This window comes from Chiloscyllium plagiosum, chromosome 4, assembly GCF_004010195.1.
Source record: "Chiloscyllium plagiosum isolate BGI_BamShark_2017 chromosome 4, ASM401019v2, whole genome shotgun sequence".
Classification (NCBI taxonomy): domain Eukaryota; kingdom Metazoa; phylum Chordata; class Chondrichthyes; order Orectolobiformes; family Hemiscylliidae; genus Chiloscyllium; species Chiloscyllium plagiosum.
The window spans coordinates 15,547,114-15,575,009 of record NC_057713.1 but is presented as its reverse complement, the minus strand read 5'-3'; the positions used below and the strand labels follow the sequence as shown (position 1 = coordinate 15,575,009).

Genomic DNA, 27,896 nt, shown 5'->3' with positions numbered 1-27,896 from the left:
CTTCTAATTTAATCATTGTTAAACTGTAGGTTTTCAGTAGTGATGTCACTTCTATCAAAATAACGTAAGCCTACCCAGGCCATGTTGCAAAAGGTTAGCAAAATCATTTTGTTATCGATTGCAAAAAAGTGAACAGGGGACTCAGTGAAGCTCTGCCTCAGTCACACATTATTAGAGTTATGCAGCTCACCCTGGAAGCTTTTCCCTGTCTGCTTAATGGTCTGTAACATTAAAAATCTTGAAGTAAATGTTAAGAATTTTTGTCTCCCTAAACAATCTCAGTCCATGCTCAGCAACTGCTCTGAAAATCCTGCTCAAATTTGACGTGATAAACACTGCCATACCAGCTGAGACGTTCTTAAAACAAATGTTAATTCATCCTATCTACACAGATCAATTACAAAAAATCTTTGCCAAAAACAAATCAGTTCTTCCTTGGCCATGCAGCAAGCCCCCACTTAAAGTTTCTCACAGCGGTGGCTTTAAGCAATACACAATTTGCCATTTAAAGGAACGTAAAGGTTGCAGTTAAGTTCTGAAGGAAATTCATCACCAGGAAAAGAAATTAAAATAACTTGCTATGCAAGATGAAACACATTACATTGCGAAGTTCTTAGTTCAGTAAATAAAATTACTTTACAATGCAGTAACCTTCTACGTCATCTACTTGCCAATTCTTGCCAATCTTGCTTCCTGAATCTTCTGCTTGCCACATGTCCCTCATTATCATGTACTATTCCTGCTGTCAATGCTCCAATACAGGTCTTCTCCTGCTACTTAAAAGACCCTCCAACATAGTTTCAATAACTCTCTAATCCACTACCTTGCTTCCAACTCTCAGGCATGCAGTGTTTCCCACTCCATGATTCAGCATCTCACTAATCCTTGCAGAGGGTCTCCTGCCCATCGCTTTCATCCCCTGAACAAGACAGAACATGCAAGCATTGCCAACGTAAGAGTGCAGGAGAGACCACAGGTCAGAGGGTCAGCAGCAAGAGGATGGACTAGGGGAGAACAACATGCTGCAAGTCGAAGGAAGGGTCCGTGAGCATAACTATATGCTGGAAAACAGTGCCAAATTAGCCACAAAGTCAGACCAAAATTAACAAACTAAAATTTAATCTTGTGATGAAAATACATACTCGACTGACATTAAAGCAGAACAGTTAAGTACTGGGAAGTTACATTAAACTGTGCTGACTATGATTTTTTGCAACATTTACCTTCATTCTATTAATTATAAATCTCTAACGTAAACTATTTATGCAACTGCAATAAGATGACTAGTTTTTAACTTTGAGGAACCCAAACTTAACTGACACCTACTATGATTTTACATTGATCATTTAAACTGGTGGAAGACCGGAAAAGAAAATCTCAGGGGATTATCATCACAAGAGTTGAAACGGATAGTCGTCATATCATTGTACCTTTTACATCAGGGTCATCTATGTGCGGCTCTAAGTTTTCCAGCATCTCTTCCAGTTCCTTTCTAGTAGCTGTGCTGAAGCTTGGACAGTCTGATAGTGCTTCATCTTGTATTGATTCTTTGCTTTTTTGCTTATCTGAACATTGTGGCAGCTCCAGTTCCAAATCAAGATCTATTGTAGGGATAGGAGTCCTCCAGTAATGGAATGAGTTAAACATGTCCTCTGGAATGGCAGCCTTTTCTGAGCTGGACACAGATTCCTTTGAAGATGCACTTGAATTTGCAGAGTCTGAATTTGGCAACTGACTTACAACTCTGCTTCCTTCAGATGATTCAGATTTAGTACATACATGAGAATCAGAGTGCAACTGCAATGACGTTGCCTGGGAATGATTGGCATCACTACTACATTCACGGTCAGTATTACGTTCACTTTTTGAGAGTTCAGTAGCTGTATTTACTGATTCCACAGTACAGCAGCTAAAGTCTGTAGTCCGTTGTTCTGTATCAAGATTATCCACAGTTCCGTCTGCAACTTTCATTGATTCTGCTGCACATTTTGCACTAAAGGTGAAAAATAACAAAGCTCTTTTATTTTATCAGTAATAGTCAAGACCAAGTGTTACTTCACAGCTTAAATTCTTAGAATAAACTTAAGATAAACAAGGCAGTTGTAACATTGCATCCTGCACTCTCTGCTCTGCTAACCTGACACACTTGGATAGTATGATCTGCCTGTAAAGCAAATAAGACAACACTTTTCACTGTACCTCAGTCATATGACAGTAATAAATCAAATCAAAATTTAAAACTTGACAATTTTTGGCTTTATAGCCTGGTTGGAGAATTAAGTAATCCAAAAATTATTATTCAGAAAAATACACCTGTGGGTTTCCATGAAATTATCCAATCATGCTGACTGCTGAGAGATTAATAGCAATGTCTAGCATACAAGACAAAATTTGAGATAAAAGTCTCCTATCAAATCCTGGAATTTAAACATTTAGTTCAAAGTCAGTGAAGATGTGCACACCAGGAGTTTCTTCTACTCTACAAAATATAGATATAAAATATTCCTAAATTGACATACTCTTTTAAAAAACTCAGCTTTCTATCCAATGAGATTTTGAACAATACACTACAATTAAGAGGCCAAATTTATTAAAAAAGTGATCCAGAAAATTTTACACATTTGTTTTTCTTTCTACAGCAAAGACAGTAGTTACCACTTTCAAAGAGAGTGTTCTGTTGGCCAGCGTGGATAGTATGTCAAGGATTCTTCGGTAGGATTCTAAATAAAATGATTCTCATGCCAAGGCCATTTAAGACCTTTTTGGAATGAGATTACCGATAGTACTCCAGTTTGTGGAGTGTACTTTCAATTACTGTTTATTGTGTAAAGGAAATTAGCAACAGCCTTGATACAGTTCAACTGCAGAAGGTTTGAACTCTGTCTCAGTTAGGAGGGTAAAAATGTCATTGAAGGCAAAGAGAAGAGTGGTTAGGAACAACATTAACATCTAACAATGAAACCTATTTTACTGTCACAAGGAAATGATTTGAGTATGGAAGTGCAGTCACCAGTTACTGGACTGATAAGCCAGAAGACTGAACTAAAGCCCAAGCTCAAATCACCCAATGGTAGTTTGGTGAATTTGAATTGGCATAAAATTACACTCAAAACCTGCTGTCCTTATCCTAACTGCTAAAAAGTTAGTTCAGACCCATGACTAATTGCCTTTTAAATGGTTTAAGCCACTCAGTGGTACAGGGAAACTAGGAATGGATAACGAAAGAATCACTGAGAATAAATAAAACAGCATGATTGAAATAAGTACATATACAATCAACGACTAGAGTGGACCTGTTACTGTTTTCTGTTCCTTGGCTCCCCAACGCATTCTTGGAAGAAAGCATATCTTCCTCTTTAAAGTAATGGCCAGCACCAGAAGAGCTAGCAAAGGTTGAGATGAAAGGCCCTAATGACTGAAAGGCAGCTTGACGAACCTGCAAAGAGAGCATTTCAATGTTAAAATGCCACCCTCCTAATCCATTTCTAATGCCAACTACAGTAATTCAAAGTGAAAAGTAAACTAACCTTAGTAAGAAAGGAGAAAAATCAAAAAAATGCATGAAACACTCAGCAGGTTAGACATCAATTGTGAAGAAAGAAATGATATTTCAGGTCAGCAACCTTTTATCAGAACTTCAAAGAGTTGAGATGCAATAGGTTTTAATCAAACATAGAAGCAGTGAATGGGGAGGGGAACACAAGGTTAAAACTGTGAAATAATAGAAGGCATGAGATTCAAAAGGTAATGTCGCTATCATCCCACAAGACCACAGGGTTGCTCTCTCATTAGAGAGACGTGACTGCTGGCAGTTTAACCTGAGGGTTTCCACGCCTCAGGCAATGGGAGAGGTCGAGAAAGTGGGATCTTCGTGGTGACCTCAGCCAGTGTGGGAATTGAACCCATCTTATGGCTATCATCATCAGATATTGGGAAATTAAAATTCTGAAGACAGTTCGCCTTGAATGCAGAGGCTAGTTTTGATAAATACCCTTGAAGAAACTTCTCTCCATCAGCAAGGTTAGAAGAACGAAGAAGTATAAACAAGTAACCTTATCAGAGTACCAAGAGACAAATAACACAGCAAGGGGGATGGCCAAAAACAATTCTGAAACAGGCTCACTATGACTCAAGAGCCACTTCACAAGTTTGAGAAGAGGGAAACTGATCCCGAAATGGTTAGTTTTGTCACAGAATCATAGCATTAAGTTTAACTATTGTCACAATACTGGTCTTTTTACAAGGTTACTATGCCCTTGAGTTTTTTTTCTCCCCCCCCGCCCCAGAGGGGGTAATTGGCCAAGTGCCAACTAGGTTTGTTTTGAAAGGGTTATTGGGGCCGTTTTTATACACCCCTAACAGATAATGCCTCCAGCCCAAGGCTTTCATGTTTTAAAAACAAAACCTGTATAATCAAAGGGAAGTGGCCAGCTCGCTGTTGTAGCTAGTCTTCATATAGATTAGAGTTTTGATTCAGTTCAGCTGCAGAGTGTGTGAAGAAAGGCTGCTGGGGCAAGTCCAGCTGGGTACACGCTCTCCCTCTAATGTCAAGCCTGTAAGCCCTGATTTGTTTCATTTTTACTCTTTGTGCTAAGGGATGTGTTTATTGGGACTGTTGCAAGTATTTTCGGAAGTGTCAATAAGTCAGGATAGTGTGTCGGGTTTTTGGATAGGATAAGTTACCCTGTATTCTATTTTCTGTTCTTTGTGTTTCAGTCTGTAATTTTGTAAATAATTCTGTTTGTTTAAAATGTGGCAGTCGGACCAACTAATTCACTGAGAATATCCACTATAGACTTACCTAAAACAAATAGCAAAGTTACGGTCTGGGCTACCTGCTTAAAAATGTTTTCAGGGGTCTGGCTTGGTCCATAACACCATGTGTAAAGTTAAGGTAATTATATATTAGAGCTGATGTTACAAGTATTATAGCAATTGGTAGAAAGTAACATCCCTTTTAATCTTCTGTACGAAGGTCAGCAAGGGGCAGGAATTGCATGACAGAATTTGGAAAGTCAATAGTGAAAAGTATACGTTGCAGACGGCAGCTTTCTCGGAAGGGACATAACAATCGGTGTTGGAAGGTGGTCAATAATCGTAGGAACCCAAGGATGTGTGATTGAGGGGCTGGCAAACATCGCAAGATGGTGGTAGGACCCAAGGTGGACCATGGGGGTGCCCATCATTGATCGTGTATTCACAGGATTGGAGGTGTAGGTCAGAGGGGATGCGCAAGCACTGATGCCAATATTGCATGCACATTGTAACAGTATGTATAAATATCCTGCACTTTACTGAGAAAGGTAGAGTGTCACTGACCTCCGATTGGAGCTGTAATTAAGAGGGCAACTGTGCCCCACATGAAAGGAGGTTTTGGAGCAGTCTCTGGCCTCTCCCACTTGTGTAGCAAAAGGAGCTTTGAATAAAGAACGAGTTTTGCAACTGAGCACAGGACTCAGACTCCTTTTTAAAATCCCTCTCCAACATCAATATGCAGTTCAATAAACATAAATCCATTCTAAAACAAGACTTTACCCCAAAATCTTGGATATTACCAATCCATTTGCAAGACACACTGACACAGCTTGGGAAACTATCTTCACGTTATGCAGTTGAAAAGACATTTCTTCATTTGTTCCATTCCTCCTCTCCATATAAATTTGATTTTTTTTGGCCTGTAACTGATGTACTGCCTAATCCTATCAGACCACAGCTATCTTCTTGCATTGTTTCACTCCTAACAAGACCGACCCTCATGGCACATGAACTGAATTACTTACATTTCATACAATGGTGGCAAAGGATAAGGATAGCGCCAAGCAAATTTGCTTTGTTTACAGTTAGGTTGAAAGTCAAGAGCTGGAGATCAGGGAAATTGGGCGGGAGAAGGGAAATTACCACAGTCAGTAATAAATCTAAAAGGAATGTGAAGTCTTGTGATAAAGCACAAATATGCAGAATTCAAATTCAGCCTTTAGGTGGTTATTGAACAGTAATATCATGATAGGCGATATTTGGACTCAGGTTTAAGAGCAAGGGGTTTTATCCCAACCAATAAAACACGTGCAATTTTTGCCCTTAGTACATCATGGTTCACAAAAGAACAAATACCTGATACTTGTTAAAAATAATGAAAATTTTTTGTTATCAATCAGAAATTCACACATGGTCTTCCTGCAAGATAACTGACACCATGCTGAGTATAATAGCCATAGTTGGAAGCTTATGAAACATATACGAGCAGTTTACATTGGAAATTAAGGTATCCATACAAGCATGGTTACCTTATGGCTTAACTGCTAACATTTCAGAATAAAAGAGCAAAAACATTAGACTTTACCCATCGTGAAGGGTCGCCGATCAGATTAATGAAGAGTGAAGACAGTTTTGTTCTTCGAACTTCCTGAGACGTTGCACAAGAAATGTCCATAAAGCATTCGGCACATGCTTTCCGCACTCCCCACACATTATCAGAGCAGAGCTGGAGAAACCTGGGTAACTACACAGAAAAATCCAAGGAAATTGCAATTTCAATTATAGCTCACTTGTCATTTCAGACAAAAGAAAAAGTGATATTCAAAGACTATCATGAATGGTATTGGGTTACAGCAGCACTCATTTTAAACTTAATGTTTGGGCCTGTGTCGAAATACACAAACATGTTATTTATGAATTCAAGATTTTGAGTTTTATTGAGTGGTCAGTAGAATTTCATGAATTGAAGCTTGCAATGGAAGTTGCACAGCTCTTCAAAAATGGCAATTATAACAGAAGTAAGGATGCTCTAAACTGTCAAGACTGAAAATTAATTTCAATGCAGTGTTTGAGGTAGGTTGCTATTTTAATCATGGAATTCTTTGTAACCAGAACAGAAAATGAAAACCAAACATTTCATTCAAGTAGTACATGGAGAGTAGTAAAAATTCACATTTTGATGTTGTCAAAATTCAACATTTGTCAAAACAGCAGGAAATTCTATCAATACCGCAATGAGAAAAAGTGAATCATGGTTTAAGTCCTGGTCTGTTCTGTCTTTCCTGACCTCAGCGAGTGTGTTATAATTGATATCAGTGCCTGCACACTAGGGTGGGAAGGTTCCCTTCACAGATTTCTATCCATTGACCACCCCCAAAAACGTAAATGCGCTGGGTAAGGATCAGAATTAGTTCCCCATCCCATCATCACACGTGGTCAATTACCCTGCTGACACTCACTGTCAAGGTTCATACATTAAGAATGGTTCTTGGTGCATTACCCGAAAGCTGCCGGCACCTGTCCAACCTTACCTCAGGCCTTCTACGGAAGAAGAGGAAAAGAAGGAAATAGGAGACAAATAATAGGAAAAACACCAAGACCTGCTCAGTTTTATTTGTTGAGAAACATAAGTCTATTGCTAACTAACAAAGCAATCTTTAACAGTTATTCAGGAATAAATGTCAACAGTCATGCACTCATCACGAGTGTGACAATCTTGGGTCTTGTGATTTCACAAATTTATTTGAATACTTAGTTGTTATACAATCAATAGTTGCAGTGAATGTGATTATATTCCAATTCTGGAAAACAACAGTTATTAAATGCACACCCATTCACTTTCGCCATCGACCACATTCTGATGTGATTATTCATCAGGAAGGATCAATTACTTGATCGGTATTTGACACACTTAAAAAGACAATCATGATTCTTATTTAGATGATGTCATGGCAGAAAAAATAATTAACTATAACTTTTAAACAAGAATTTTTCTTTTCTTTGAAGTCCTCAATGGCCAAAGACAGCAATGTTTGTTATGGAATGCCAACGACTATTTTATGCATACCTACCAGCAACCTTTCAGTGGCCTCACGACCAACAACACTAGATATATCTCCAATATTGGCAGCACACACCTGAAACAAGAAATTCATATTTATGACAAGTTTGGAAAAAGGGAGTGGATGGAGCAATCAATATGATTATTTTGTAAACTAACCTTACGAACATGGAACATCCGGCAATCACAGCACATCTCACAGAACCGGTGCAGTATATATTTTTCTGTGATTGCCTTTCCCACCATGGGAGCCATTTTACACATTATCTATAATCAAGACAAAAACCGGTAAAATTAAATCAGCACTCCCTGCTGCAGCATGTTTTTCTTAATTTATGTTTCACAAACTTCTTTATCAGAAAAGATGTTCCTTTTGGGGACACTATCCAACAACAACTTAGATTTTTCACAACCTATTTAAGGCCATAGACTTCTATGTTCTATGAATGTTTTGTTCCTATTCTTTCCCACCACCCCCGGCCAACCTTTACTCTGTGACAAATAAAGTCCTATTAACTGGTTTTGAATTAACAGCTAGCATTTATCGCACCTTCATGATTAAAATAATTTGCATCCTCTCCACAAAAATAACAAACATAAGCTTTCCAAATACTATGAAAGTTATCTTTAATATCTATAAACAATTCATGGCATCAGATATTCAGTGTCACATATGGGTTGCCACGTCCAAGAAAGGATTTTACTCTCAAGGGTATATCAGGTATGTTTTGGTGGGTACAGGCAGTTCCCTGGCATTTCTTCCAAGTGGTTCTCATTCTTCATATTCCACCTGTGCACTGAGAGTGCAGCCTCCTCTCCCATGCAAAGTACTGCAGCTAACTCAATTCAATTCATATCTGATGTCCATACTTCTCTTTTTCATAAGTTTCACTTGAACGGAAAACCTGGCCGATTATTCTTCTCCTTAATCAAGAGCAAGGACTGACCACAGTGCCAATGCTTCTTATCCAAGAACAGCAAATTCAAACAAGATCATAAGTGTATCAGCTGATAATAAGGTTTGATGCTGGAACAGGATACCTTTATCTACTATTCAATTAGGAAGCTATTCAGCTCTCTCTTTGAAGAAATAACAACCTTGCCTATTATATACACCTGATGTTTGTTATACAATAAATGTATTTTATCATTGTTTGACAAAAGAAATATTAGAATTAGGTTTATTGTTGCATGTTACAAGTTTGCAAGTTGCCACTTACGATGCCATCTTAGGTACAAAAAAAGGTACCAAGGTAGATTCTTAAGTACAAAATTATAGAAATAATTTTAAAAAACAAAGAAATAAAGCATGGAGAATAACAGACCTTCCAACCCAGGTCATGCCAGCACCTCGTCTCCAGACTGTGCTGGGCTTCACCAAGGCTCACTAGGCCAGTAGTATGCTCTGACTTCACTTGAGACTCAAGGATGGAAGGTAAGAAGGAAAAAAAACACACACAAAAAGGAGGACAAAAAAAGGGCTACAAGAAACGTAAGGAGCAGATGAGCTCTGGTTGAGGAGTCCTACTCTGCCGTCATCTTATACCGGCGTACCAGAGTTCCTCTGTTCGACCTTCCTACATTTTGGACATATCAGTATCTAGAAGGACAGGGTCACCTGCTTAGGCACAGATTGACTTCTTCCTTTCCTTCCACTTGCCAGGCTTGAGGTGATAATTTAAATTAAAAGAAACAGCACAGCTCAACACTTGCTTTGCTCGTCCTGCCAAGACTGGAATGCTCATAATTTTGGTGTTGGTCCTTGAAATTGACAGTGACATTTGAAACAGACAGGTGCCTTGTTAGCCTTTCAAATTGGGCTTATTACATCAACAGGACTGGGTGGAAGATTAGAAGTAGCAACGCTTAGTTCCAAGAGAAAACAGTACTTGGTGTATAGCAGTCCAGCAGCAGCTCTGAAAAGGAATACCTGAAGACTCCTTAAAAAAAAAAGGAAAAATTCTACAAAAATATTTTACTGCCAGAGGAATGATTTTTGCTCCTCTTGGCCTCTTAAAATTGCACTTCAATTCTGAAGTCTTCATGGTCTTCTCTCAGGAATTGTACTATTAAAAAGTGACCATAAAGTAAGAGCCAGCTTCAACAATACACCTGAATCAGAAGACATCCCAATGTAAATGGAATTAGCGGATTTTAATTGGCTGACAGCAACTTCAGCAGGTGTGAATTTCTGCAACTACATAACCTCTGCCAGAAACAGATTTGCACGCAATGGCATATAGTTTGATGATTAACTTAACAGAAAGCCAACAATAATTTGAACTCTGCTACAGACACCTACCGACATAGTTCCTGTGACCAACTACCTGCCACCTCCTGCCCAGTTCTATCGACTGAATTTTGCTTATTGACCAGCAACTCTGAATCAATTCTAGTCTCCCTGCTATAGGAAGGATACTACAAAACCTGAAAGGGTTCAGACAAGATTTACAAGGATGTTGTCAGGGTAGGATGGTCTGAGCTATAGGAAGAGGCTATATAGGCTGAGGCTGTTTTTCCTAGAGCAGGGGAGACTCAGGAGTGAACTTAGAGAAGTTTATAAAATCATGAGGGGCATAGACAGGGTGAATAGTCAAGGTCTTTCCCCCAAGGTGGCAGAGTCCAAAACGCGAGGGCACAGGTATAAGGTGAGAGGGGAAAGATTTAAAAGGGATCCAAAGGATAACTTTTTCACGTAGCGGGTGGTGTGTGCACTGCTTTTCGTCATTTATATAAATGATTTGGATGTGAACATAGGAGGTAGAGTTAACCAGTTTGCAGATGATACCAAAAGTGGAGGTGTAGTGGACAGCAAAGGAGATTACCTCAAGAATACAACGGGATCTTGATAAGATGGGCCAATGGACCAGGAAGTAGTCGATGGAGACTAATTTAGACAAATGCGAGGTGCTGCATTTTGGAAAGGCAAATCGGAGCAGGACTTATACACTTAATGGTAGGGTCTTAGGGAGTGCTGCTGAACAAAGAGTGCAGGCTCATAGCTCCTTGAACGTGGAGTCACAGGTAGATAGGACAGTGAAGGCACTGTTTGGTATGCTTTCCTTTATTGATCAGAGCATTGAGGTTAGGAGATTGGAGAACATGTTATGTACAGCCGCAAAATTAGTTAGGCCACTTTTGGAATATTGCATGCAATTCAAGTCTCCTTCCTATCAGAAGGATGTTGTGAAACTTGAAAGGGTTCAGAAAAGATTTACACGGATATTGCCAGGGTTGGAGGGTTTGAGCTATATAGGGAGACACTGAACAGGTTGGGGTTATTTTCCCTGGAGTGTTGGAGGCTGAGGGGTGACCTTACAGAGGTGTTAGGACATGGGGTAAACCCTCTCTGTTCATTTAAAAACAGCAAGACAGAAAAGATTTATCTCCTGCTGTCATCTGTGAAACTTCAAGAGGCCAAGAACTAAGTAAAACTTAACAACTTCATTTCTTAAAGTATAACAGAGAATAATTAACTAACAACCATTTACAACCACTTCAGCTAACCTATCTTTTACTTTCCTTTCTATAATACTAGTTTGCTAAAGATTTACCAAAAATTCAAAATTTCAAAACCATGCAGCTGTCGAATCTTCTCTTTTTATCTTCCTCTGTAGATTTTCTTCTTAGGATTTCTCTTTCACAGATCATTGATTGATAAATGTACCTTTGAGAGTGCTGTGTTTTGGGCAGCCTATAAATGCTGGTGGCTTGGCAATTCTCCCTCAACTGTTCATGTTTTCCCTGTCTTCTTCCCCTAAAGCATCAGATTGTGTCACTGGCTTTTAATATTGTCAATATACTAAATTCAAACTTGATTTGAGTTTGGTTTGATGTGGGTATAATTTAAACTGATTGGCCTAATTCAATTTTGTTTTTGTCTCCAGGCAACCAGCTACACTAGCTGCTGGACCAAAAGGTTATGTTGTATCATGTTCAGAACACATGGTGCTGTCGGGTAGTTCTGCAAGCTATTAACTTTCTTAAAGATACAGTACACTTCTATGCTTCATAACATGAGGTTCATAAAATCATGAGGGGCATGGATAGGATAAATAGACAAGGAGTTTTCCCTGGGGTGGGGGAGTCCAGAACTAGAGGGCATAGGTTTAGGGTGAGGGGGGAAAGATATAAAAGAGACCTATGGGGCAACTTTTTCACGCAGAGGGTGGTACGTGTATGGAATGAGCTGTCAGAGGAAGTGGTGGAGGCTGGTACAATTGCAACATTTAAAAGACATCTGGATTGGCATATGAATAAAAAAGGGTTTAGAGGGATCTGAGACAAATACTGTCAAATGGGGCAAGATTTATTGAGAAAACCTGGTCAGCATGGATGAGTTGGACTGAAGGGCCTGTTTCCATGCTGTTCACCTCTATGACCAATACTGGACTTACTAAAAAGTGGGAAAGTACAATACTTAAATTTAATCTAAAATAGTGAAGTATGTAACCAAGCTAAACTTCTAAACACCGACTTAAATGAAAAGAGTTACAAGGGAGAATGGTTAGCACTGTTGCCTCATAACACCTGGGACCCAAGGCTCGTTTCCAGTGTTGGGTGACTGTCTGTACAGAGTTTGCACATTCTCTTCATGTCTGCATAGGTGTCCTCAATGTGCTCCACTTTCCTCCCGCAGTCCAAAGATACATAGGCTGGGTGGATTGGCTGGATTAAATGGTCCTAATTTCGGAGATGCGCAGGCTCGGTGGATTAACCATGGTAAATGTGAGGTTACAGGGATAGGATGAGTGTGCTGGGTCTGGATAGGATGCTATTTGAAGCGCCAGTGTAGACTCAATGGGCCTAATGACCTCTTCTTGCACCATCGGGACTCTATGATTCCATGAGTGTCATGGAGAAGGAAGGATTCAGCTTATAACAAGATATACAGAAAAGCTTCCACCTCCACTCATTACAAGGAGGAACGTGAAGCATAATTTAGAATAAGCCTATCACTAAACAAGACCATCTGAAAAGTTAGGAAATGTGAACCAAGCTAAGGTAGGTACACATTAATGGTTGCAAGTACAGAGTATAAAAGCCAATGATACTTGAGAAGACATGTAAATTTGTCACACAAGAAAGGTTGAGAAGACAGTTTTTCAAATGCAGGTACTAGTATAGATACTTTAGAAATTAAGATCTACTAAATAGAGTTCAACTATTAACATGTTCCAATTCTCAGAACAAGACTTTGGACTTTCAGCCAAAGTACTTTTCCTTCGTGCACATTTGCCTATTTTCAGCTATTTGACAACGTTGAGGATCCTATCAAGTGAGTAAACTACAACAACACATTTTCTCCATCTCTAACATTACCTAACCCTTTTCTGAATAAAGATAATTACTTAACGTATACATTCCCTGTATTTATACACATTTCCAGCCATACATTTTACATAAAATCAGTTTCTATCTTTTAGCCTGAATGCAATACCCATATTCTTTGGAATATCACAATTTTTTGCATTAACAATTGTATGGCTAAATTAAAAAAGTGTGCATTTCACTTACTGCTACAGCTTCTGTTTTCAGATCATCATTGCTTTCAGGAGCAGTTAGGTCCAAGAGAACAGGACACACTTTAGTTTCCACATCATATCTTTCGATTATTTCCTGTTCTAATACCACCAGCAATGCTGCCTGGCTGGTCTTCCTCACCTACAAATAGTAATTAAAGGCATGAAGTAGTCTGTAACTAAACATATATTAATTGAAGGAACGTGAAGTGAGAATGTACATACATTTATTGATTTGCCACTAGGAAGAAACTTCAAACAAAAATATTTCAGTAAAACTGAATTTATATCTAGTCATTCACTAACTTCTAAAAATGGGCTTGAGCCATTTTATATAAAACGTTGACATACATTTGGTGCAACTTCATATCTGACTATTCTTTCAACCAAGAAAAAGCCAACTTATTTAGTCAAGTAATATAACATTAAATAGTGAATAGTCAACCTTTAATAAGCTCTGTACAAGATTCATCTAACGATGCAAATAAAATTAAAGGCATGCAATTCACAGGGAAACTAAACCAGCATTTAAAACATTTTTATTAGATTACTTTGGTTAGTGAACTTTTTCTGTGCCTTATTTGCAGGACGTTGACTGTTTTTCCCTGATAACATCTGTTGTGAGATATGGCTGAGTTGAAAATATAGTTTTCTACGTTTCTCCAGGATCATAACTGAAAGCAAGTTCATTCTCAGCAGACCAAATGAACTCCGAAGAATGTCTCTCAGTCTGATCTAGTCTCCATTTCATGTCACATGGACAAGACTACAGCAAGACTCACTGGATATTAAACAAACAGGTGCCCTGACAGCTTTCTCCTCCCTAATGGAGGGTGTCTATCAACTGCAGTTCTCATTGATTCAGCTGTCATCTATAAACAGTGGAGAACCGGTTCTGAATGGCCTTTAGACTTGAAACTCTTGCGACAGTAACAAGCTCAGTCAGCGGATCTCAGATTGGTGTTCTGACTTGACTGGGTCAACAGCCCCAATCAAGGAGCCCTGGCTGACAGATATAAACAGGAGTGTCAGCGGTTCTGTTCACTCAGAGCTGGCTCTGAGGAAGCTGCGCCAGTCCAAGTACAATGCACATGTAAATAAAGGGTGACTTGACAATGGCGTACCAGCCTCTATGGTGAAATTTCAGAAACATGGACTGTTTGTGTCTCCAGCTGTTGATTTTCGTCAGCATTTTTGGTTTTTATTTCAGATTTCCATCTTTTTGCAGTGTTTTGCTGTTGTCCCACCAATCATAGTTTTACTGCCAAATTAATTATGACGATAACGTATATTCTGCCTGAACAATAAAATCAATCATTCAACAGTAAAATAAATGTACTGAACTACATTTGTTTGGTAGCTCCTTTAAAATACCAAAGTTTTCCAACAAACTTAGCTCAAGGTGGGAAAGCTTCAAAGAATGAGGCAGACATAATGTGGATCACAGTCATGAAGATGTACAGCATGGAAATAGACCCTTTGGTCCAACATGTCCATGGTGACCAGATATCCTAAATTAATAGAGTCCCATTTGCCAGTACTTGGCCTATATCAGTCTAAACCCCTCATATACCCATCCAGATGCTTTTTAAAATGTTGTAATTGTACCTGCCTCCACCACTTCCTCTGGCAGCTCATTCAATGCATGCACCAGCCTCTGCATGAAAGTGTTGCTGCATAGGTCCGTTTTAAATTTTTCTTTTCTCACATTAAATGTATGCTCTCTAGTTCTCGACTTACCCATACCAAGGAAAAGACCTTGTGTATTTATCCTATCCACGCCCTTCATGATTTTATCGACCTCTAGAAAGGTCACCCCTCAACCTCCGTCACTTCAGGAAAACAGCCCCATCCTATTCAGCCTCCCGAGACTCAAAAATGAAGGAGGGTACTGATGAATATGAACGTCATAAAATAACCTTCACCCAAGGTTTAAAATGATAGTTATTAGATTAGATTCTCTTAGATTAGATTAGATTCCCTACAGTGTGGAAACAGGCCCTTTGGCCCAACCAGTCCACACCGACCCTCCAAAGAGTAACCCACCCCAGACCCATTTCCCTCTTACTGATGCACCTAACACTATGGGCAATTTAGCATGGCCAATTCACCTGACCTGCACATCTTTGGACTGTGGGAGGAAACCAGAGCAAACCCACGCAGACACGGGGAGAATGTGCAAAATCCACATAGACAGTCGCCTAAGGCTGGAATTGAACTTGGAGCCCTGGCGCTGTGAGGCAGCAGTGCTAACCACTGAGCCACCATGCCACCCTAAATGTCCAATTGATTCAAAATATCAGGTTGCTAAAAAAAAATACATTTAGTGTTAGCACTAAGTGGTATCTTGGACAAATCCAGAGTACAACTCTTTGCAATCTTCCAGATTCATAAAATGCAAATTGTTTAAACCATGTTAGAATTTCAAATTCTACATCCTATACAAGACAGCGTGAGAAAACCTAGATATTTTGGTCCATTATAAAACTGAATTTTTGTACTATTTAATGTAGTTTTGAAGATGGTCTTAAAAAAAATTCAAAAAGGTTTTAAGATTGTAGAAATTTCAAAAGCTAGTTGAAATATTTAGAAGATTGGGTTTTTTTTTAAAAAAAAGCATGTGACAGCATAATATGACAAAGTAGTGACCTGGGCCCCACCCTTTCCCAGAACTGCAGAGGGTTAACTTTCACAGACAGGTTTTAAATCTTACCACACACTACCTGTGTGGCAAAATGAGACATTTTGGCCAAGACTGAATTCTGGATTTCTAAGTTTTAAATGTGATTAACCTATTGCAATCCTTCCAGAGCCACAGTGATTTTGCTTTTTGTGTTTTTAAATAGGTTTCAAGAACGCAGCAATGGGCCCAGAAATTTTGCTGAGACAAAATGTTTAAGAACAGGAGCTACAATATAAAATCACTTAGACATAATGGTTTCTGAAATTGGGATTGAAAATTGCTAGTTCAAGCACTCAATGGGAAATTCAACTGAACTTTAAAAGGGACAAAAAATTATGTTTTTTTTAATTTCAATTTTTAACAAGCTAGAATAGAAGCAGTCTGCATTAAAAATAAAATGTGACGAACTGTTTGGGAAGGAATTAATTGATCACTAATGAAAATTGTCAGACCTACACCACTATTGAGGGCATACTCAGAAGAAACTCTCAAGCCTATTGTTAACATTTTTGAATTTGGAATAATTTAATAAAAAAGGTAAAGTATAATCCCTTAAGTTACTTTTGAGAAAACTGGTTGCAGTTTTTGAGAGAAAAAAATAAACAGAATTTGGTAATGCTTGAAATCACAGTAATATTTCATTTCTGCTTGAAAGATATTCTGAATATATTTTTAGACTGGACAGTAATTTTTTTTGCAGAACTCCCGAATCTGATAAAATGGATATTAGTAGGATGCTCAACTTAAAAATGAAAGGATAGTGACAAGGAAAAGGTGACAGCATCAAATAGGAATGGGAATGACTCATCTTAGGTATAGTTAAATGGAATAAATCATGTAAAAGAAAAGTAAATTTTGGATTTTGACAACTGGAAACCGGGGGCATGGGGTGGTTGATGCACTTCATAAGAAAAATCCACAAGATGGGTACAGGTGAAAGGAGAGCTGGGTCCATGCTTAATCTGCTGCTGTAACTACATGTATCATAACCAGCTAGAGATTAGTCAAAGAATGTGTGTTTAGTTTCAAACCAAAGTGAGGGAGAGAGGGAGAATGCCAACAATTCAGTCTAAGAAAAGAAAGCAAAAGAAACAGAGACACTAAGGGTGGAGAAACTTGCCTCACTTGGAAGCCAACCTTCTGCTTTCAAGCACAGACAGACAATGAGAGGAGGTTCCATACACATCATAAAATTAGGAGTAAACATCTCCATGTAGTATGAAGCCATCAAAGCCATTTTTCAACTTGGTCATCCAAACCACATTTTGTCTTTAATCCTAGACAGACCAGTACCTCAGAAAAACATTTGGTTAAAAGTTAGCTTCAAGTATTTATCAGTGCCCAACACACCCTACTGTCAGTGCGCTCGTTTCGAAATAAAGTTCTGAGCAAAACAGTAAAGTCACCCTCAGTATTTTTTTAAAAAGACAGTGGAAGAAAGAATCAAGAGGCCAACCAGTGTCATGAGTGGCTGCCCCATGACCATAGACAAAAGGCTTCAATTAATCAATTGACATAGTGCAAATTACCTGTCCCTATAAATGTGATATAACTGTTTGCCCTCTGGCAGAGGGAAGGGTTCTCAGACACCAGCTCTCATATTAGATAACTGTGAGCACAAACTCCGAAAATCAGGTGGCAATGCTAGTTTCAGAAAAACCTGGATCACAGAGGTGAAGTTTTGGATGGCTGCTGGAAGCCATCAAATGGTAACTCTGAACAAGTTAGTACCTTGGAATTAAATGGTGATCAATAAGTTTACAATCAAATGGAAACCACAATTAAACAGTCTCAACTAAAACTGAAGCACAGCATCTATTAAAGGAAAAGGCCTTACCTGGTTGTTGGGATCTGCAAGGCATCTAACCACAAAGGGCAACAAGTATTTGGAGAAAGCATAAGGAATACAAGGTCTATTCTCTTGACAGAATATGGCAATATGAGGCACCTGTTCCATTAACTCTGCCCGAACTGTTGGTTCTGTGAAAAAAAATTGCATGTTTTACAACAGATCAGGAAAAACACTGAAACCTAGTTTTGTCACAGACAGTTGTTTACAAGATGGCTATTTCATTTCATTCAATATTTTGCAAAACTGATTATTTTTCACTGCCCAGGATATGGAACCTGACTAAACTCTCTCAACTAAATGGCCACATTGCATCTCAAATTCCATAAGCTAAGTTATATTTATCATCTTTATGTTTGCCAGCTTTGGGATTTTCATATTTGAATTTGCATTTGATTATTATGACTTGGAGGTGATTAGTGGCTAACTTATTTTATAAAACCTTTATTTTGATCCTTTAGTTGAGTCTCCCAGTTCAACATTTTAAAGTAACACATAGACAACACCAAGAATGTTTCACCACAACATATTGGAGTCACTGATCATGCAACTTAAATAAATTTAAAACAGTTATCTAACTAGTATCTCCATAATATACCTACAGTATTAATGGGATGAGCCATCAATTATGTGCTTAGCCTGGAACAGTGGTAAGCTCATCATACAGTTCCAAAAAAAAAAATTAGGCCAGGCAATTAAACACTGGCCTAATCAGACAGACAGGTCCTGTGAGTGAATAAACAAGAACTACAGACATCATGGCACAAACTGCATAATTGTAATTGAATTTATTTACCCGGACAAACACGTTAATTACTTATTCATTTAAGTCAAGTAGTATTTGGAGCTGCTGCATTTAATACTTGTAAGCTATTAAATTTATTTCAGAAAAGGAAATGTTTCTGCTTATTATAAAGTTCTTTAAAATACTTTCCCCTGGTTTCATATTTCCATATTGCAATGTCTGGAGATCTTTTTCTAAATTGCATGCAATTGTACGCGCACTGTAATTAAGTCATCCAAGCTCCAGTCCCTGGAGTAGAAACACCTAGCAACAGTCATAAATGCAGGTAACATCTGTTACTCACTATCCAAATTCTTCAAACAAGTTTAAACAAATCATTGTCTGGCACATAAACATATGCACTGGTTACTTGTAATCTGGAAGGTATCCCATTGTGACAATGGTCTTGAGTCTGATGGAATGAGTCACCAGCAATTACAGGCTTAACTTGGAGCAGTGGTCAGCGCACACTGCAATTCCAAATCAAACTCTGGTTGATAAGAACCCTTTCTGGTGAAGATCATGCATTTGGTACAATGCTATAAAATTAAACAGGCTCACACTGGAATGGATAAAGAAAAATGGTTTGCTACACATTCAAACAACATCCTCCACTCCAATTTTCACTGGCTCAGATCACTAAAGATCAATCTGCACACAAAAGGTTTTAATACATTTTGTCAATCAAAATGCAATGCTTAAGATAGGATAGCAACTACAGCAACCAGAATGCTTCACATAATTGCCCTTTTAAGATTGCAAATAAATGCTGAAGTCAATAAAACAGCTACTAAAGTATGAAATAAAATATTCTTAAGACTTGCACTTCAAAGAGATACTTGTCACCAACTAATATCCAAATTATCTAAAAAAATTATTAAATTCACTCTACTTCTTCCCCGAACACAGCGAGTGATTGCCACTACATCTTTTTGAATGAGGTGATAGGAAAGTGAATTATTAATTATCCTGCATTTCTGTACAATAAAGATAATCACAAAGGGGTATAGGCAGGTTAAATGAGAGGTTAAAGCTCTGGCAAATGACTATAATATGGGAAGTTGTTAATTTTTTAAATCTTTCTGCCAAAATGATCTAAATTGGGAGATGTTGCAGAGCTCTGAAGAAAAGGGATCTGGGTGTCCTTGTGCATGAATTGCATGAAGTTAATATGCAGGTAACCAGAAACTCTTAATAGTGCGATACGTTTTATCATGAAAGGAACTGAATGCAAAATGAAAGGAAATTATGCTACACAGCATTGGTGAGATCACAGTTGGAGTACACTACTAGTTATCACATTTGTATTAATATGTTTGAAACAGTTCAGAGAAACTTTACGAGACTAATACCTTGAATGAAGTTAAAAATCACAACACCAGGTTATAGTCCAACAGGTTTATTTAGATGCACTAGTTTTTGTAGAACTGATCCTTCATCAGATAGTTGACAACCACCTAATGAAGGAGCAGCGATCTGAGAGCTAGTGCTTCCAAATAAATCTGTTGGACTATAACCTGGTGTTGTGCGATTTTTAACTTTGCCGAGGTGGGTACTGCAGATGCTAGAGATCAGAGTCAAGATCAGAGTGGTGGTGGAAAAGCACCGGTCAGGCAGCATCCGAGGAGCACAAAAATTGACATTTGTTGTTGTCTTGCAGATGCTGGTTTGAAGTTTCCCATTGGCTGTTCGCTCTACTGTGACATCTCGAAATGGCAGTTTGTTGTTACTCTCCTCCTCTTCAGTGAATTTTATGCCAGGAAGGGTATTACTGATGGTCTTGAAGGTTTCCTCTAATTTATTTAATATAGTGATGACGAAGGTGTCATCCACATAGCGGACCCAAAGTTTGGGTTGGATGGTTGGCAGAGCTGTTTGTTAGAGTCTCTGCATTATTGCCTCTAAGAACCCTTCCTGGCATAAAATTCACGAAAGAGGAGGAAAACAACAACAAACTGCCATTTTGAGATGTCACAGTAGAGCGAACAGCCAATGGGGAACTTCAAACCAGCATCTGCAAGACAACACCACATATTGACCAAATACTGAACTACAGAGGCAATCGTTCCAATATCCATAAATGAAGCTGCATGAGAACATTATTTCAACCATCACACACTGCAGCACAGAGGGACTATGAAGAGCAGAGGAAAATCACCTATACAGTGTATTCAAAAAGAACGGGTATCCAATTAACACAGAGGTAAAAACAATGACTGCAGATGCTGGAAACCAGATTCTGGATCAGTGGTGCTGGAAGAGCACAGCAATTCAGGCAGCATCTGACGAGCAGCAAAATTGACGTTTCGGGCAAAAGGGCTTTTGGATCCAGAATCCAATTAACACAGTGCATCAGTTTCTCAGCAACAAACACAAACAAGCAGACATAACACGTCCAGACACCTCGGAAATGACTGCCAGACTACTCAGACCTCTTGGCATCATGGCGGCCCACAAACCCACCAAGACACTTTATAGAAACTAATGAATTTGAAAGACCCTGTACAGACAAACAAAACTAATGCCATTTACAAAACACCTTGCAAGAACTGTAACAAACACTACATTGGACAAACAGGCGGAAAACTAGCCACCAAGAATAGTGAACATCAACTAGCCACAAAAAGACATGACCTTATACACAGATGAGGAAGGACACCACTTCGACTGGAACAAGACATCCATCCTAGGACAACCCAAATAGAGACACGCACAAGAATTCTGAGAAGCGTGGCATTCCAACCGGAACCCTATCAATAAACACATTGACCTGGATTCCATTTACCACCCCGAGAAAAAGAACAGGAAATGACATCACCACCTCAAGGAAACCCAAACACAAGCATGCAATACCACCAGTGCTTCATCCAGAGGCTCAATGACGATGTTACTTAATATGGTGACGAAACGTCTGAAACAAACCTTCCAGCTCAGCAAGCAAACATAGATCCAGAACCTCAACCTGAGCTACATATCTTAAAACTCGCTAACTGCACTTTATCTTGTCAAACAGTGCAGCATCTAACCCAAAAGCTTGTAGAAATAAGTGGCTTTAAAACAAAGAAACTGGCGTAACTAATAAAATGCTAACTTGAAACACAAGGAAGAAAAATACTTCACTATCAGACAGTAGTTTAAATTAGCAACATACCTTAAAGACCACAATGCTTCTTCCAACTGATATTTATGCACTAATTGAAAGGGATTAAACATCCACAAATGACAGGACTTCAGGCAGCACAAATAGGAATGAGATGCAGCATCAGAAATGTACTAAATTGTGCGAAGTATGCCCAGGAACTAATCAGGACAAGTCAGAAGATACGATCAGGATCAACTTCTACATATACACACCCCCATCGCACCCTCCCCCACCCACCAACTCCAATATTTTCAAATGCTGCTTACTAAAGTTACAGATCATTCAAGTACAAAACATGTACACCATGTTACCTGGATCTTCTGCGAGCTTATTTATTCTCTCCAGCACTGCTAGGCAGTCCTTTTCATCATCGCTGACTGCCCGCAGCGTATCGAGCAAACCTCGTGCTACCATTTGTCTGTTAAAAATGAAAGAAAAAAGTAAAAATGCTTTAATATTTTACCTAATTGTTGGAAAGAACTTATTTTAACCACTGCATACTTTCAGTTCCCCTCCCCAGGGGATTAAAATGTATTTTGAAATATCAAAACCACATTGTTGGCAGGACTGGTCACCTAATCACCAGGTTTGTTATCATGGGTATAATGTCAATTTGACTGAAGTGCTGAAGAGTTGCCAACACAAATTGCCAACTTTCAGGGCAAAAAAGGTCATGGTTGAGGTTAACGCAGAAACTGCCTAGCACCAATCTCTGCCCAAAAGGGCAAAGAGATTTTACCCCACATTACTTTATGTTTTCCAATAAAGCAGATTCTTATTCCCAAATAATTTGATTTGCTATTTTCCAATAGCACTACAATCTTGAACTGAAAAATTAAGCATAACTAAACACAAATAGGACTTGGTCAGACTGGTGTGCTTTTTCAAAGAGGTGACACAGACACAATGGAATGAAATGTCACATTATGCACTGCAATGCCCTATGATGCTGAACACATTAACCAACTATACTGGCTTTCAGTATTTTAACTTTTTAGCAAATGAAAGCAATCTATGTTCATCTTTATCATAAAATCAGTTCAATATGCAGCTGTTTATTTGCCTTATAATATGAAGTGATGTACTGCATTAAAGTGAAAAAAAAAAATCAGTTGCCTCAAAATCTGGAATAGAAAAGAAAGTTCACAAGCAACTACTAATTCTGAATAGAATCCTGGTAATGTCAAAGAATGCTAGGGGGTATTGTGCTACTAGATGAAGTACATGCAACATAAAATTACTTTCATAGGCAAGTCACAGCATTGAAAATCAATTTATTTGGCCATTGGGAGTAGCAAACTATTCTTTAACACCAACTATTATGTTAGGAAATTAGATTAGATTACATTACAGTGTGGAAACAGGCCCTTTGGCCCAACAAGTCCACACCGACCCGCCGAAGCGCCGAAGCGCAACCCACCCAGACCCATTCCCCTACATTTACCCCTTACCTAACACTACGGGCAATTGAGTATGGCCAATTCACATAACCTGCACATCTTTGGACTGTGGGAGGAAACCAGAGCACCCGGAGGAAACCCACGCAGACACGGGGAGAATGTGCAAACTCCACACAGTCAGTTGCCTGAGGCGGGAATTGAACCCGGGTCTCTGGCGCTGTGAGGCAGCAGTGCTAATCATTGTGCCACCGTGCCGCCCACGAGAGCAACAATTCTGTATTATTTCATAAGTTTACAAATGCTCTCTCATACTGCTTTATTACAATAATAAAAATGACAAATCAAAATCTGAATGAAGATCTTCATATCAGATGGCTAGCAGGACAAAATAAAATTACAGAATTTGGGAATTTGAAATCAGGTCAGGATTTCCATAGAAAGAAACAGAGTCAATGCTTCAAGTCGATGATCTGAGGACTGGGAGCAGTTTAGATTTCAGTAAAGGAGGATAAAAGGGTTTGATTAAAAGGGGAAAAGTGAGTAAGCTTACTGGGAATGTATAAACTAATCATAAAAGCTTCCCTAAGTTTAAGAGAAAAAGATTAGCAAAGACAAATGTGGGTTCCTTAAAAGTTAGACACAGGACAAGTTATAATGGGGAACAAACATGTCAGTCCAATTGAATACACACTTTGATTCTGTCTTCTCAAAAGGAGGAATGTTGGGGAATACAGGGTCTATTGAGAAGGAGGAGGATCTGAAGGTAAACATTATTACTTGAGAAACTGATAGAATTAAAAGTTGATAAATCCACTGGGTCCAATAATCTACGTCGCAAAATACTTAAGGAAGCGGCCAGAGTAGAAGTAGCCACATCAGGTGGTCATTTTTCAAGATTTTATAGACTTTAGGACAGTTCCTATGCATTCGGCTAGATAATGCAACGTACTAGTCAAAAACGTTGGCAGAGAAAACCAAGAATTATAGACTGGCTAGCCTGACGCTGATAATGGGAAAAATGCTAGAGTCCATTATAGAAGATTTAATAACAGAACACAGTGACAGGATTGGACTGAGCCAGCATAGTTTTAGAAAAGGAAAATAATGCTTGACAACTCCGCTGGTATCTTGAGGATGCAATTACTAAAGTTGATGAGGATGACGCATTGGATACTGTTTACTTGGACTTGCAGAAGATTTTCAGTAAGGTGGCAAAAAGAGATTAGTCTATAAAATTAAAGCACATGGGACTGTGGATTGACAGATAGAGAACTGGCTGGCAGTCAGGAAATAAAGGATAGTGATCCATTTATTCATACTCTAGGGGCAGACAGTGACTGCTAGGATACTACAGGGATCAGTGCTAGGACAGCAGCTATTCACAATATATATTAATAATTTAGATGAAGGAATTAAATGAAATATTTCCAAGTTTGTAAACAACACAAAGTCAAGTGGGAGGGTGAACTGCGAGTAGGACGCACAAAATGTTTCAGTGTGATTTGGACAAGTTGGGTAAATGGGTATATGTCTGGTAAATCAAGTAGAACATGGATAAATGAAAGCTTATCCATTTTGGAAGACAAATTCTCTCAAGGGCAATAGATTGGGTAAAGGGAAACTGCAAAAAGACCTCCATTTCTTTGTACACTAGCCATTCAAAGTAAGCACGAAGGTGTAGCATGAAGACAGCATACTGTATGCTGGCCTTCCTAGTGACAGCATTCAAGTTCAGGAGCAAGGATGTCCTATTGTAATTGTGAAGCATCCTGATGAAACCACACCTAGAGTATTGTTTGCAATTTGATCTCATCTGAGGAATGATGTTCCACATGAAACAATGGTTTACCTGCACTTCACTCTACCTAGTCTACTGCAGCTGCTCACAATGTGGTCTCCTCTACACTGGGGAGACAAAGCACTGGACTGGGTGTCCACTTTGCAGAACACCTACATCCTGCCTGCAAAAGAGATCCTGAGATTCCAGTTGCCCGCCAATTCAACACACCACCCTGTTCCCCAACTCCAGCTTGCTGCAGTGTTCGAGTGAAGCTCAGCGCAAGCTGGTGGTCCTCATTTTGCACTTCGGAATTCTACAGCGTTCTGGGCTCAATATAGACTTCAACAATTTTAGAGCTTGAGGCCTTGTCCTTACCCCAACCCCACACACCAGGCCTTGTTATCACAGTCTTCTATTAGATACTACGCCCCTGTTAGTCACTAATGATCCCGATTAGCAGTCATTGATGCTCCTGGGCTGATGGTCATCCACTCTTGTCTCTGTCCAACTGTTCTTCTCTATCTTTGGACTCTTATAACCACTTATTGTTTACTCCTTATCCCTACCACCCTACCCTATCTTCTGCATGAAAACCAAATTTCTCATAGCTACCATCAGTTCTGAAGAAAGGGTGCTGGACCCAAAACATTAACTCTGATTTCTCTCCATAGATGCTGCCAGATCTACTGACATTTTCCAGTAATTTCTGTTTCCAACATCTGCAGATATTTCACGTTTTACTAGTACTCAGGAGACATCCACTTCAGAATGAATTTGCTTGACCAATCAAAACTCCACTGTAGCACAACTATCCTGGCCAAGATAGGCTATTTTGGTGTAGACAAGATTTGAACTTTCTTTACATTTAGATGAACTCTAGTTTAGGGTTCAAAAGACAAAAGTAACAAACTCTCACTTAAATCATGTCATGATTTCCAAAACGACAGCTGAAGTCTTGCAAAAGTGTATAGGAAAGTGAAGCAGATAAAAGTGCTTGAATAAGGAAAGCTATAGTGTTACTTCATGCTTGTGACAGCAATTTTAGGATCCAAATGCCCTTTATCCTGAACTTCTTCAGCAATATTCAATAAGATAAGCACACTTGCGGTAATCATTATTGGGAAAAGGTACTAGCCACAACAAGCAAATTTCAAAAATTAGTTCCAGAAAATGCAAGCATGATGCAGTGCTGATTCAGTTGACCAGAATAGTAATTGCATCAGAAAACTTAAATCATTAGCAGCTAGCAAGATAATACCTTAGATTTCATACTTAAAAGAAAAAACAGGAAACAAAGCTGCAGGGAAAGCGAGTGCCACACTTCCAAATTTACCATAGTGATGGCACTTGCTGAGACTGAAGGCTTCAGAACAAGTTGTGGTCATTAAAGGTTCTGTACAACAGAGCATTCTTTCATTCAATAGGTCTTACAGAATTTCTAATAATGTTTGGAATTGTTCACTGAAATTGCAGACATGCAGCTGTGCCTGAGTAAGTTTTCAAACTGAGACCTGTTAAATCTTAAGGAGACTGTGAAAACAATCAAATTTCTACAGCTGAGTATATTTAACATTGTGATCCATCAAAATGCCTATATTTTCTTTTTTGCATATTACTTTGGGGGGAAAAAACATTTTTCTGCAGATTGCAACTCAAGGTAAACTGCGTTTTAGACATTACATGGATTTCAAGTGTCTTAATATTAACAAAGCGTGTATGAAGTAATAGTAACACTACAAATAACAAACACATTCTTGAATTACTGCTCCAAAATATTATCCACTTGAACTGAGATCAAGTCAAGAGCAAAACGATGCACACACTCTTTTTATACTTCATTCCCTTTATCCTTTTACTTTTGCAGACCATGGAATAAAAGCTGTAAGCAAAGAGCAATTATATTCTGCAATTCCTCAGCTTTGACTCAATGATCTTCAGGACAGTTCTACAAATGTAGACTCATCTCTATCCTTTTTTTTTTAAGATAATAAAACTATTTTTTTTAAATCAAAGGCCAGCAAACTCCTGTTATACCTATTAAGACTATATTTGCTCTTCTTCTCAGTGACTTTGTTTGTGGTCCTAAGATTGAGACTGTCTGTTCACCTCTTTCTCCTTAGACACCGACTCCTCTTTAAAATTGCTGTCACCCCAGGATTCTAAATATGCCATTATGTTTGCACCTACCTCACATAATCATCATTCTATTTTTAAACTAACTAATAAATCACTTTTTCCCAGCTCATTAAGTCTCTGCGACGCCCATGAATTACTTCTGGCCTTCCCTAACTGCCAAACTTGGTCTGCATCTTTGCCTTCCTCTATTATGTCCAGTGTCCTTCATTACCTGTCATTATCTAATTCCCAGCGTGCCATTACACGGTTTCATTTATACTTCCCTGCACATTGAGAGAGAGAGAGACAGAGAGAGAGACAGAGAGAGAGACAGAGAGAGAGACAGAGAGAGAGACAGAGAGAGAGACAGAGAGAGAGACAGAGAGAGAGACAGAGAGAGAGACAGAGAGAGAGACAGAGAGAGAGACAGAGAGAGAGACAGAGAGAGAGACAGAGAGAGAGACAGAGAGAGAGACAGAGAGAGAGACAGAGAGAGAGACAGAGAGAGAGACAGAGAGAGAGACAGAGAGAGAGACAGAGAGAGAGACAGAGAGAGAGACAGAGAGAGAGACAGAGAGAGAGACAGAGAGAGAGACAGAGAGAGAGACAGAGAGAGAGACAGAGAGAGAGACAGAGAGAGAGACAGAGAGAGAGACAGAGAGAGAGACAGAGAGAGAGACAGAGAGAGAGACAGAGAGAGAGACAGAGAGAGAGACAGAGAGAGAGACAGAGAGAGAGACAGAGAGAGAGACAGAGAGAGAGACAGAGAGAGAGACAGAGAGAGAGACAGAGAGAGAGACAGAGA

The 27,896-nt window shown here is 39.0% G+C and overlaps 1 protein-coding gene across 4 annotated transcripts in view; it reads right to left on the bottom strand.

The window, feature by feature from the left end:
- Positions 1–27,896, bottom strand: part of LOC122548870 (serine/threonine-protein phosphatase 4 regulatory subunit 1-like) — an 86,733-nt gene that overhangs the window by 38,107 nt on the left and 20,730 nt on the right. For all 4 annotated transcript variants that reach the window (XM_043687760.1, XM_043687762.1, XM_043687763.1 and 1 more), the window contains exons 4-11: positions 22,108–22,214; positions 17,859–18,001; positions 13,334–13,480; positions 7,976–8,083; positions 7,827–7,892; positions 6,341–6,499; positions 3,294–3,436; positions 1,431–1,993 (exon numbers count right to left, since the gene is read on the bottom strand). In XM_043687760.1, the coding sequence (XP_043543695.1) occupies positions 1,431–1,993; positions 3,294–3,436; positions 6,341–6,499; positions 7,827–7,892; positions 7,976–8,083; positions 13,334–13,480; positions 17,859–18,001; positions 22,108–22,214 (1,436 nt within the window). The remainder of the gene's footprint in view (positions 1–1,430; positions 1,994–3,293; positions 3,437–6,340; positions 6,500–7,826; positions 7,893–7,975; positions 8,084–13,333; positions 13,481–17,858; positions 18,002–22,107; positions 22,215–27,896) is intronic.